The 12,929-nt window shown below is 42.7% G+C and overlaps 1 protein-coding gene across 1 annotated transcript; it reads right to left on the bottom strand.

Moving 5' to 3' along the window:
* Positions 1-5,271: 5,271 nt before the first annotated feature.
* On the bottom strand, positions 5,272-12,383 carry LOC146444350 (coagulation factor X-like). The gene is made up of 6 exons (XM_085053316.1): positions 12,242-12,383; positions 10,648-10,761; positions 9,937-10,080; positions 8,078-8,328; positions 7,325-7,442; positions 5,272-6,510 (listed from the first exon to the last, which is right to left on the bottom strand). The coding sequence occupies exons 1-6, from the start codon at positions 12,315-12,317 to the stop codon at positions 5,969-5,971; spliced, it is 1,245 nt and encodes a 414-aa protein (XP_084909442.1). The 5' UTR covers positions 12,318-12,383; the 3' UTR covers positions 5,272-5,968.
* Positions 12,384-12,929: the final 546 nt, after the last annotated feature.

The raw sequence follows: 12,929 nt of genomic DNA, 5'->3' as shown, positions 1-12,929 counted from the left end.
AAAAATGTGGATCTGCAGATTTATTTTTTTTTAGAAGAAACTGTACATTTCACAAACCTAAACTTATGTCAATTAAGGAACTCCTGTAGGTATTAGTTAGTAAGTCAATTTGGTTTAATATAAATAACACAGACCTTCAGAAGCTGGATTCTCACAAGATCTTAGTTTACATGGTCACTTTTTTCTTACAGGGTAGGATTTTTTTATAAAAAGGTATCCTTTGACTGAGCAGCTGTATCCTTAGGAATGGGATACAGTGTACTCAGTACATATGGAACAGCCTTTTCTTTTTCTGTATTGATACCAATGCCACAAGTTTTACATTTTAACTTTCATATGACTATGAAAAATTACATAAACAGAGGGTTTTAAAAGGGCAGTCCTTTCCTCACATGTTTCTTTACAAAGAGTTACTGGGATTTCTCTTTCCATTCCTGTAATTACCACAGTGAGCACATGGTGATGTGTTTCATTGTGGAGTCCTGCACCCTCTTTCCTGCAGCCCTGTTTAGGGATTGCCTTCCTCTTGGAGGGTTACTCATTCCAGGATGAAGCCTGCAGGCAGTGTCAGATATGAAGTTAGCAGTTCCTCAGGATGGAGTAACTGAGGGAGTTAGTCCTGCTTTAGCAACAGGTTGACGTGGAATTTGTTCCCTGGCCAGTGCAAACCCAGGGGAAGTGGGTTTGCAGAACAGCTGCCCAGGAAGTGATGGGGCAGTGATGGGGCAATGATGGGGACATGTCAATGACACCCATCTCATGCTCAGAACCCTGGCTGGACATCAGCCCTGCTGTAGCACGATAGGCCAAGGGCAGCTGTCCTGAGTAACTCATCACATGCTTTTTTGGCAATGCATACCTCAGCTAGTGAGCTGCTTAGTGCAGTTAAAATGGGTAATGATTTCAGCTAAACACCTGGTCTGCCATCAGCCAGGTGTGTTCACCACCTGCAGAAAAAAATTAAAATTTTTTTTTGCCAAATCCAAAGTGCATCAGCATTTCTAAATGCATGAGGAACTTGCAGCTGTTTTAAAAGGGCATCAGCACTGTCTTTGTGGTTTGGTTACAGATTGCAGGAAACCCTGGAGGAGTGAGCAGGGGGAAGGAATGTAACCCCAGTGAGCTCTGATTTTCTTCTTTGGGTGCTGCACTTGCAACAAGACTGTCAGCCTACCCACAACATGAGCAAGTCTCCTGACGGCCTGGAAAACAAAAGCCACCTTGGAACTGCTCTGACATTTGCTCCATCCCTGGAAGTGTTCAAGGGCAGGCAGGATTGGGCTTTCAGCAATCTGGTCTAGTGGAAGGTGTCCCTATCCATGGCAGGTGGGGTTGTACCAGGTGATCTTTGAAGGTCCCCTCTAACCAAAACCCTTCTATGATCTCTGTAGATGCAAGCTCTATCATTTTCTGTTTCTGTTAAAAATTGCAATTGTTGTTAATATTTCATTTATTAAAATACATTATTTCTTTACTTCCACCTTCATGTCTCTTTTCCTTTTCCCCCAGCTTTTATATTAAAATTATTTTCCCTACCAAAATTCCAACCAATAAAACTGGCTTTGGAACAAACAGAAGACGGCAGAGCACATGCACAGATAGCACCAAAGCGCTTCAGCTCCTAGTTACAGTTTCAATGATGGATAAGGGGGGTTGGTAAGGTGCTTCATTTTGCTCTGAGATGAGGAACATCCCCAAAATCACTTTGGAATCTGTGCCACTTGAATATTTTTTTTTCCCCCTCCAATTTTGTCTGGTAACTTCTACCCATTGCCCTAACCTGGAGTTCAGGATAAAAAAGATTAATGATGGCTCTCAGAGAAACCTTAACAGCAGACTTTTCAGGCAAACTCCTGGAACACTGACAGTCTGAAGTAGACAATGAAGAGATAAGAAAGTGTTTGGACTTTACCCAAATTTCAGAATTTTTAATGCAGTATCCTGTTCCTCTGTCTTTCTGCCTGACTCTCTCCACTGAGGACATTGGGCAGCAAACCTGCAGCTGTGTCCAGATGTTATGATTTCAGTTGTTCCTTTGACCAGCCAGTCACTTCTTCTGCAACAGATTCAGCAGGAGGGAAGTCCTAATCTGACCTCAGCAGCACCAGTGCAAAGACTGCACCCAAGAGCTTTCACCCACACCCCAGACATATGTACCTGGGTGGTGGAACTGGCTCCTGTCATAAACCAAGACTTCCAAGCCATGGACAGAATACTTTCTTGAGCTATTTTTGCTGCCACACATCCCTCACAGCTGCATAATTTGATGTCACTTAAATTATGTCCTTTAGCTAAGGTTTTATTAAATTTGTTACCAACAGCTCAGGTAAGCCAGGTGAAAGGCCTGAAAAATTAACATTATTCTCCACGCTACAATGGCACTGCAACACATCCCAAACGTGGTGCAGATGTGCTGTGTGTCCCATAGGATGAACTATAAATGTGGCTTTGTACCTACAGAAGTACAGGTGTTGTTATTGCCCAGGGCATAGCCAGCAGCACAGGAACATATGACTCCATCTTCACTTTTGCAGAACAGTTCCTGAGTTGACCTTGCATCACTTGGTATTACTGCAAAGGAGAGAAATGCAGGTTACAGATTCATGGTGACTTCATAAAAGTACAAGCAGCTTATAAAAGCTTACTTGCAAACATTAGTCAAATACCCCACCATTTCAGGAAACACGGTAAAATTCCTGCAAAAGGCCTTAATAATAACAACAACAATATTTGTGTTATTATGTAAAAAGTGTAAGCTGTCAACATTAGGTAGACCACTATTATTCTACGTCTTCTGTTGTGTTTCCCAGCCATAACAAACAGCTTTTTGAGGGCAATTCAAGGAGCAATCTGTACTTGCCTGAACAGCCATTGTACTACGGCAATGATGAACATGGGTGTGGGTAAGAGGCAAAAATTAGCAACAACTAAAGTATCAGTAATAAATGAGGTATTGACTCTTGGTTGATCCTTGCAATATTCATTTTCCATCTGTATATGGCCCATGCTACCTTAGCTCAGTCCCTGGTATTGCAAGATTGCAGGCAGAGTCAGAGAGCTCTTCCTGGCTCTAAAAGTGCAAGAGCAAGTAAACTGGTCCTAACAGATGCTGTCTAACCTGTTCCTACAGATTCCTCATGAAATTCCACAGCTCACCCACACAGCTTAACGCATTCCTTAATTAGCCTCATAATATCTAAAAAGTGTTTCCTAACATCTAATCTGAGTGGCCCTTAGAGTCATGGAATTCCATTACTTCTTGTCCTAGCTGTTCAACCTCATGAAAACAAAGAAGTCTAGCTTTTATTGCATGTTTTACCAATTTCTGTGGTTGTGTGTTGTGGGACAAAAGGTGAAAATATGTTTTTGTGTTTACATAATTGCCTTCTATTTACATTGGACCACTGTTCCAGTTTCCCAGGATTGCCTGAATGCTCATCTCAAGTTATGGTAGTCCTTCCAGTTTGGAATGAGGTACAAAAGCAGTGAGTAAACACTCTCTCTTGTCTTCCATGTTAATACCAGTGGAAAATACCAGTATCAGAGATCTTCAGGCTCACCTGTGTGGAGCTTTGCACTCCACGTAATCTTTCAATGAAGTAGCACAGCTTCTCACCAGATTTACACCAAAGTTACCAATGCTTCTCTTTCTATTGCAATAAAAGTGTTAGATAAAATGATGTAAGCAGCCCCCCTTAAAGGAGAGACCTGAGGTTTACTCCATCTTTTGCAGCTACCCAGCCTGTCATCCTGTCTTTGGAGAAAATTTATGTGATTTTTCCCTTGGAGGAATTTGATATGATTTTTTCCTGACTAGTGCAATTCAGCAGTTTCTTTCCTCCTTGCTGGGTGCAAGTTAAAGGAAGAAAGAATTTCTTCTCCATCAGGCACAGACTAACATTCCTAGTCTTTCTTCCATTATTCATATAATCAGATCAGTTCTTGATTTTCACATCATGTTTATCTTACTGTATTTACTTCTCATAATTTCTGGTTTCGTGCCAGGATGTTTACAATTCTATTATAGAGAGCTAGGCACTTTTATACTTCCTTTTGGAGGTCAGGCCACAGAAGATCTCACTGTTTTAATCAATCATCTTGTCCTTTCCTAACCTTGGGACAGTTTTGACATATGCCTTAAATACTTTGGGGTTTTGTGGGGAATTCAGAAGTAGCCTTTCTTCTAAAAATACATGAATTTTATTATTTTGTTCTTTTTCTTTGATCCAGTAATGACCTCTGTAATTTCTACAGTTTTATAAAAGTCATCTTCTATCTTTGTATTGGCAACAATATCTAGTACATATACAAAAATTAAATGCACACGAGTGCACACAAAATTGCTTTCTACATGTTAGTATGGGAAGATTTTCTTTGAAACATTCTGAAGACTCTCAGGGCACTCTGTGTCCCACTGAGTACCACTCCCATCTCATCTCTGGGATGTCAAAATCTACCTCTAACTCACAGCTCTTGCAATGGTGATGACTCAGGTGTTTGTTCAGTTGTCTCCAATCAGAGACAACAGCAAAATTAAAACATCCCAGTGTGGCTGAGGCAAAGCAGCACAAAGTCAAGCTAAAGCAAAAGCTCTACCTCTCTGCATCATCTGGAGCAAGAGGAGGACAACAGGAAGAAGACACATTGTCCCAGGATGACTTGCCATGCCCATCCTCCGAGCTCACTGTGCATCACCCACTGCTTTCTCTGCAGGGATCTGGGGCAGCTGCTAAATGAGACAAAAGCCCTCAGCAAGAGTATGTCAGCAGGATTTGGTAGGACCCAGACCTAGATTTTCCTTTGAAGAGGGATGTTTCACCCTGATTGAGCACAAGGCCAAATATGAACAGGACAAAGGATTTGATCAGAAATTCAGTGGGCAGAAGAACTCACGGAACAAACACTGCTGAGCAAACATTGAAGTAAGCCCACTGAGGAGTTATTCAGGTCAAGACCATCCAGCTGGGGAAACTGACCTGCCCACTCACCTTCCTGCCCACCATCATTGCAGCAATATTTGTTGTTTGCAGAGTTGTATTTCAAGTTTGTTAGCCTGCTTTGCTCACAGCACCTCCTATACAAAACAAGCCACTACCAGCTCAAAGCCAAAGAGAGAAGTAGCAGGTGTCTAATGAAGTTCAGTGTTCCTCAAAGAGCAGGGGAGCATAAGAGATAGGAGAAGCCTTGGAATACCCCATGGTTAGGAGGTGCAGCATATGATGAATAGAGGCTGAGGAGGCAGGGTTTGTTAAAAATAAACCAAACCAAGACCAAAAAAGAAAGAATGGTTTATTTCAAATGCAGGTGTACATCAATATTGCACCTAAGAGTAACATCTAGAACAATACATAAGCAAGGAGCTTTCCAGTTCTCAGCCATACACTGACCAGAACAAGATATGCAAAATGGTGACCATGCACATATATTTTTTCTGATGAGCAGTGTTCAAATGAAACTAAAGTGAAGCACAATCCGTATAAATCAAAACCACCTTTTTAATTAGCCATGCAAGATCTCCTGCTCCCTTAATCTTCTGAAGACATCTAAAGCTAGCAACTAAACCCCAGAAAGAACAAACTCCCTGCTGAGCCACATGGCTGCAATATGAGGACTTACACAAGTTCCATCTTTCCTGCTTTCATCATGACTTGTGAATGTTCATAACATGTTCAGGAGCCTCTGGTTGGAGCACTTGGCTCAACAGACATGAAACAAAATGGCCATCGAAAAATAACTAAAGGAATCCAAAGACATCACTGAGCAGCCATTTTCTTTGGAGAAATTCCTTCATTCAACCCATTCAAAACACCAGCACAATCCACAGAGATGTGCGTGAAAGCCAGGAGTAATACAAATGGAAGCAGCACCACAGATTTAAGGAATCAGATCTCAAAATGAGCTTAGCAGATGAGGGGAAAAACAGTTCCATTACAGAACCTGCACCTGGGCAGCAAACAGGAGGATCAAACTACAAACTCATGACTGTTCTTACCCAACGCAAATACCGGGACAGTTTGGTATAGACACCATATTTGCCTTTCCTTGCACATCCTTCACCCCAGCTAACAACTCCAGTAACAAAATAAGTATCTTTATATCTGGTCACATGGGGGCCACCACTGTCTCCTTGACAAGCATCTTTTTCCTCTGTGTCATAACCAGCACAGAACATGTTCTCGGTTATTGCAAAGTTGGTGGATTGCTTGCAAGTGTTCCTATTAACATAGGGGACTTCAAGCACCTTCAGTTTTTTTGGGAGTTGTCCACCATCAGATTCACGCCCAAAGCCACTAACCCTCCCAGATCTTTGGTTCATCAGAACTTCATTAGCAAAGTCTACTTTGGGGAGACAGGCTGCAATGACGTACTCCGAAAACTGGACAGGTTCCTTCAGCTTTAGTAATGCTATGTCATTATTGTAAGTCTCAGCAACAAATTTTGCGTGAACAAGTATTTTTTCCACAGTATGCATTGTTTCAAACTCTTCCTTCTTCTTTCTGTCCACTTCACCTGTGCAGGAGTATTAAAAGGATCATTAATGTGCAGAAAGGATAAGAATTTAAGAACAACCTTGACAGAGGAAGAGAGTGCTCAGGCTTCCTCTGCCTTCAAGGAAGAGCCAGTCCTGAGACTTAAGGGAAGAAAAGAAGGATGGTAAGTAAACCCTGTGACTAGAGAGGCCCTCCAATAGGTTTTGCTGAGAAGGCAGTGAAGTCTCTGATGCCTGTTGTCTTCCCGTTTACAGAAAGGCGTAAGCTGATTCAGCTCAGCTAATGCAACTTTGTCTGGAAGCTGTTAGAGGAGCTGGAGCCTGGCTTAGAGAAGACAACATGGTCTGGGTCAGGACTACAACAGTGAAAAGAGAAAGCTGTGTTGATCCTGTGTCCTGGCTCAAACGTGAAGCAATGAGAAATCTGAGTTTGCTCTGTCGTGCTCTCTTCAGTGAGTCAAAGCTTTCCTGAGTGATCCTGCAGGAACAAACCTGGATGCTTTGGAAGTGCCAGGAACGAGAAGCTTCCTGCAGAAACACTGCTCTGCTGAACACATTGCTAGCCAACATTTCTACAATATTTGACCCTAATCACTTCCAGCCTGCTGGCAGAGGTGCAAGAGATGCACCAATATCACCTTCCACATCAGCTTCCCCTATTGTTATAAAGCAGGATTCTCACAATAACAAGGAATTATAAAAAGCAGTACTGCAGCAAAGAAGTAACAAACCTCAATGAATCTTGAGTCCATCTCACAGGAGATCTGGAGCACACAAGTTTAGGCATAACAGATACTCACCCCTCACAAGGGTAAAAAATTAATAATCACTTACCAACAAGAACTTTGATTTCTTTGGATTGGTTTATGCAATGAGCTGCAGTAAGTATAAAATGCTCATTCAGAATTGTTCCACCACAAAACTCCTCTCCTTCCTCATTTAACAGAACAGCCTGTGAAGTAAAAAAGGTAAGTGCAGTTTAACATTGATATACAGGCAAGTGATTTCTCTGCACACCACAGATAGGCTTCTTAGTGCCCTCTGGGCATCTCCTAATGCTGCACTCACAGGTGAAGAGACCACAGGTGCAGGAGCCACAGGTGCAGAGGCTACAGTATAGAGACTCTGTCTACTACTACAGAGTCTTCATTGTCTTCCTTTGGAGTAGGCATTTGGCTTCCATGTTACCCCACTCACACTGCTTAGTAATGTCCCTTAGGCACTGACTGACCAAGCTGGCAGAGTGCAGACTCCAGATCACCCCATCCCTCAGACTTATTATCCCAAAGAATGTCCCAAATACAGGAACTCACTTTGGCTGCTCCAAACTCAAGAGTAAACCTGGGACACAAGGGTCTATTTGTCAAGAAAAATGCCTGCTTTATCTGACATGCCCTTGGGTGTTCAACCTGAGTGGATGTTTTCAGACAGAATCAGAATGTAACCTGCAAAAATGAGGCCAGCATGACCTAAAAGCTCTCTCTGGGAATAGGTTAGGCAGCTCCATCTAAAATGGCACATCCATGTGCCCAGGGTTACACAGTTCAGCCATGTCTCACTGCCACTGGCACAACACACTCCATTTACCTGATATGGGCATTGGCCAGGAAGACACTCATCCCCACCTACAATCCTGGTATGAACATTTGGAATCTTGCTACTTGTTCTGTTGTTGGGCTGAGGGGTTGGACTCTCTGTGGTAATGACAAAATCGTCCTCTTCATTCATTTCATTTGTGGAAAGGTTTTCTTGGTCACTCGTTACATTGCTATAGTCAGCAGATAAATAAACAGACCTTCTTTTCCTTGCCACAAAAACTTTTCCACAAGGATATTTCACTGCAAAGAGAAGAACAATAAATTGGAGATGGACAGAAATGCCAGCACAAGAGGAAACTCCTTGGAAATACCATCTCACAATGCAGCTTCCTCTTTTTCCAAACAATAGCAAAACCTTGGCACATGCAACAAAGGAAGTCCATATGGTTTGAAAAATGAATGCTGTTTACTTATCATGAAACTTCTTTCTCAGCTTCCATCTCATGACCACGTTTTGAAACCAAAATTTAATACATCATTTGCATTGATATAATCATGTAGTTCCCCTTTATAAAATGCTCTTAATTTGGAAACTGAATGAAGTGCTTTAGTTTAGGAATAATATGGTTAATGACAGCTATTTTTATTATTACCTATGAGGCATATAAAGCCTGACATGATATATAAATTGGTAGACATACCCCTCCCCATGGTGTTTTGAAATACAACAAAATTGTATATATGTACATAGTGCTAATCATAATTACGCAATCTCTTCACTTACTAGTTGATAAGGTTAACTGAAACCTAAAGTACAAATTTTTTGCGAGCCACTCTTCTGTATAGCCTGTAAGTGTTTAAGCAAAGGAGATTGTACTGCGATCACTCTTCTCAGTGTGTCCTCACCTTGAGTCCTGTGTACAGTTTTTGGTGTCAAAATATAAGAGAGATATAAAGCTCTTAGAGAGCGTCCAAGGGACTGCAATGAAGATGGTGAAAGGCCTTAAGGGGAAGCTGTATGAGGAGCAGCTGAGGTCACTTGGTCTGCTCACCCTGTACAAGAGGAGACTGAGGGGAGACCTCACTACAGTCTACAACTTCCTCTTGAGGGGAATAGGAGGGGCAGGCACTGATCGCTTCACTGTGGTGACCAGTGACAGGACACAAAATCACGGAATCATTTAGGCTAAAAAATACCTGCAAGGCAATTGAGTCCAACCTTTGACAGTTTACCACCTCGCTAAATAGACTATAGCTATAAGTGCCACATCAATTTGTTTCTTGAAAACCTCCAGGGATGGTGACCCCACCACCTCCCTGGGCAGTTCCTTCCAATGCTGGACAGCCCTTTCCATGAAGAAATGCAAGAAAATGGAAGGAAACTGTGTCAGGGGTGATTTAGGTTGGATATTAGAAAAGGGTTCTTCACCCAGAGGGTGGCTGGGCACTGGAACAGGCTCCCTGGGAAAATGGTCTAGGCTCCAAGCCTGACAGAGTTCAAGAAGTGTTTGGACAAGACATGTAGGCACATGGAGTTATTCTTGGGGTATTCTAGTGCAAGACCAGGAGTTGGACTTTGGTTATCCTTGTGGGTCCTTTTCAAAGCAGGATATTCTGTGATTCTACAATTCTTTGGTTCTCTTGATAACAGCAGAATTTACTCTGAGAGGCCTCACTGAGAAGCACCAGGCAAAGTGTTCCAAATCACCTAGGTTTTGATGCAGTCCATCACAGCACCTCACAAACAGAAAGCTTTGGAAATACAAAGCCCTTACCCTCACTGTTAACTCTATATCATGTAGGATACTGATGGTTCAAAAGACATTCTTCAATTGCAAACCAAGACATCCCTTAACCGTGAAACAAGTCTCACCACCATTGCTGCTGCTTTATCACGTGGCTTCGTACCTGTTGGGACACAGTGTTTGCCATCCTCTGCTAGAGCATACCCATCTGCACAGGAGCACAATACATTCTTCTGTCCATCACCTGTTCTGATGCTGCAGAAGTGCTCACAGTCCCCATTGTTTATTTTGCAGAACTTTGGTATGACTATGAAAGAGATGGTGGGAGAAAAGCTGTACATAAGCACTGACTTCACAGAAGATCTGCAAGTTCTCCAAACAAAACACACTCCTTAAACAGAATCTGTATCTCCATCTGTCAAGCACCTGAAGCAACTTTTATGAATAACGTGAGTGCTGAACATCAGCTTGTGCCTTACAATGCAGCCTCACCCAGCACACAAAATGCACTTGCCAAGGCCAAGTGGGCCCAGCAGCCTTGGCATGGTGAGCTCAGAAAAACCAAGACAAATTGTCAGGACAAGAACGAACAAAACACTAGCAGAGGACATAATCGTTTCAATCCTCACGCGATTCCTCCCTCCTGCCCTAAAATGCTCAACTCCTCATCCCCCTCCTCTGTCTTGTGACTGAACTTCAGTTCCACACTCCCCACTCTTACTTCTGGGCTACTATACCCACTCCAGGGACAAGGTCAGGGTGGCAGCTCTATGCCACAGAAATGAGCCTCAGGAAGGATTTACATGCAAAACATGATTCCTTGCAAAGCTCCCTGGGAAGTCCAGCACCACAGTTCTCTAAAGCAGAAACTCACCAAATTCACAGTTCTTGCCTTGATAACCATCCAAGCATGTGCAAGTATAGGAATCAATTCCATCTGTACAGTGGCCACCATAGTGGCAAGGATTTGAGCTGCACTGGTTCCCATCTACAAAAACAAACCAAACCCCAAGTTATTGTGACTGTGCAAGCATTTTCAGTGAACACAGAAGGGCTGTTAGTTTTAGTAAGCCACCTTTCATCCTTCCTTTTAAAATATAGGTCCTGTGTGTTGCCACATTCCAGATGGAACAAACAGATTCAATGGAATCATTCCAAACCTGCAATGATTGATTTGCATATCCTCAGTTTTACAATCTCTTTTTGGTGGCCACTGTGTGATGGTGCATACACAAGCCTTTTTTTGTGGGAAGATAAGTAATACATAGTGGTCAGAGTCTACATAACTTACAGTGAAGCCTGTAAAATCAGACAGGACATTTCTAGATTGCACCTACTGGCTAAAAGTCATCAACCTTTATATCCTTAAAGGTCATCTCAGACTTTGTGCATGTGTTTTGCTTGCCTGTTCATTTAAAGACAGAGATACCAACATATTAAACAGAAGATAATAAAACCCCCAAACTTTACAAAACCCAGCTAAATGCTTATGAGCAGGTCAAACTCTCTTTTGTACTGCTTACAGCACCAAAATTTTCTCAATGTGTCCCTTGAGGTATGAGCTTGAGCTTCAAATTATTAGCTTTTAGCTAACACTACCCACATCTATGTTCTCTGCCCTTTTATTCTTTCCTGGGCATAACTGGATGACCTGACTCTAGGGCCCCAGGCACACATATCCCATAAACTCAGTTACACGGAGGACAGGGAGGTAACACTGCATCTGGAGACACATTTCATGTAGCAGTCCTTTCTCCCACCCCATCTCATTCCTTCTCTCTGATGCTCTCTGACATGGTCTTTCACACTTAGTGCTCTGCTGCAAAAAAACGTGTTCCGCCCTAACACTTGCTCTCCGGCATGCACTGTTTCATAGTAAAAGCAGGATAGTCAGAAAAGTAACAGTTACTAATGATTCGTTGCTTTAACCAAGACAAATTTCAAATTTCTTTATTTTACCACCTGTTCTGCCCCTGTTTGGAGCAGGGTCAGAACAGGTGGGACAATTTATTTTATCAACTACAGCTATGATGTTTGTGTGGAGACTTGGAAAATCACAGTGACTTATGCTGTAGGGTTCTTGTTCCCCTTTGCACAGTTAAATAGTGCGGGCATCGTTTTGTCACTCAGCAGCTTACAAATGTATATTAAGGATTATTTAATTATCACACTTCTTGAGAATATGAGAAATAGCCCATTAATTGTGCTGAGCATTTGAAAGCACTATATATTGCCATACTGACCCCATAAGTTACAGTGACACAATTGTCAGTCCAAAATGGTATTCCCCTTGTGCCTGAGCCCTGGATATCATTACTCTGCAGCTAACAAAGGGAAGCAAGGCAGGTGAGACAGCAGAGCTATTGGGTATTCACTCATGTCTCCTGCCCAGAAAAACAAAAATATTGACAACTCCCTGTGTGGTTTAGGCAAAGCAGCACAACGTCAAGCTAAAGTAAATGCTCTACCTGTATGCATCATCTGGAGCAAGAGGAGGACAAGAAGAAGAAGCCACATTGTCCCACGATGAATTACCATGCCCATCCTCTGAGCTCACTGCGCATCACCCTCTGCTTTCTCTGCAGGGATCTGGGGCAGCTGCTAAATGAGAAACACCACAGTGCAAAGGTCATGCACTCATGAGAAAACAAAACATGTAAAAGCAAAGTCTGCACTCAACGTCACAGTGTTAAGACACAAAAAAGCCACCGTGCTGCAGCAATGCCAACCTGGTTGCTTTGTGCTGGAAAAACACCTCTAGAGGGATTTCCTCTAGGAAATATAGACAAAGCCTCCCTAAACCATCTTGACCGTCTAGGCAGCAAGGAGCTAAAATAATCTGGCTGTTGCCCTTGTCCCAAGAAAGGCAGAACAACCACAGCCAGAGCTTTGTGCCCCCTGTACATTGGGCCGAAGCAGAAAGGCACTCCAGAAGTGAGGATCAGATCAGGGCACCAAGTTTGCAGGTCTTGGCAAGAACATGGCAAAGATGTTACTCACCAGCTCTATTACAAGCACCAGGACAGAGCACACTTCCCCACATTCATCAATTTCCATCTTATTAAGCATGTTGAGGGGTTGTAGGTTTTATGTAGCTTTTTTGTCCTGTTCAAACCACTCCAAGACGACAGCTCTTGACAGGGCATTGTGGTCTGG

Source organism: Lichenostomus cassidix, chromosome 1 (genome assembly GCF_008360975.1).
Source record: "Lichenostomus cassidix isolate B80296 chromosome 1, HeHo_3.0, whole genome shotgun sequence".
Lineage (NCBI taxonomy): Eukaryota > Metazoa > Chordata > Aves > Passeriformes > Meliphagidae > Lichenostomus > Lichenostomus cassidix.
Note: the sequence above shows the minus strand (reverse complement) of the source record. Positions and strands in the feature narration are given on the sequence as shown.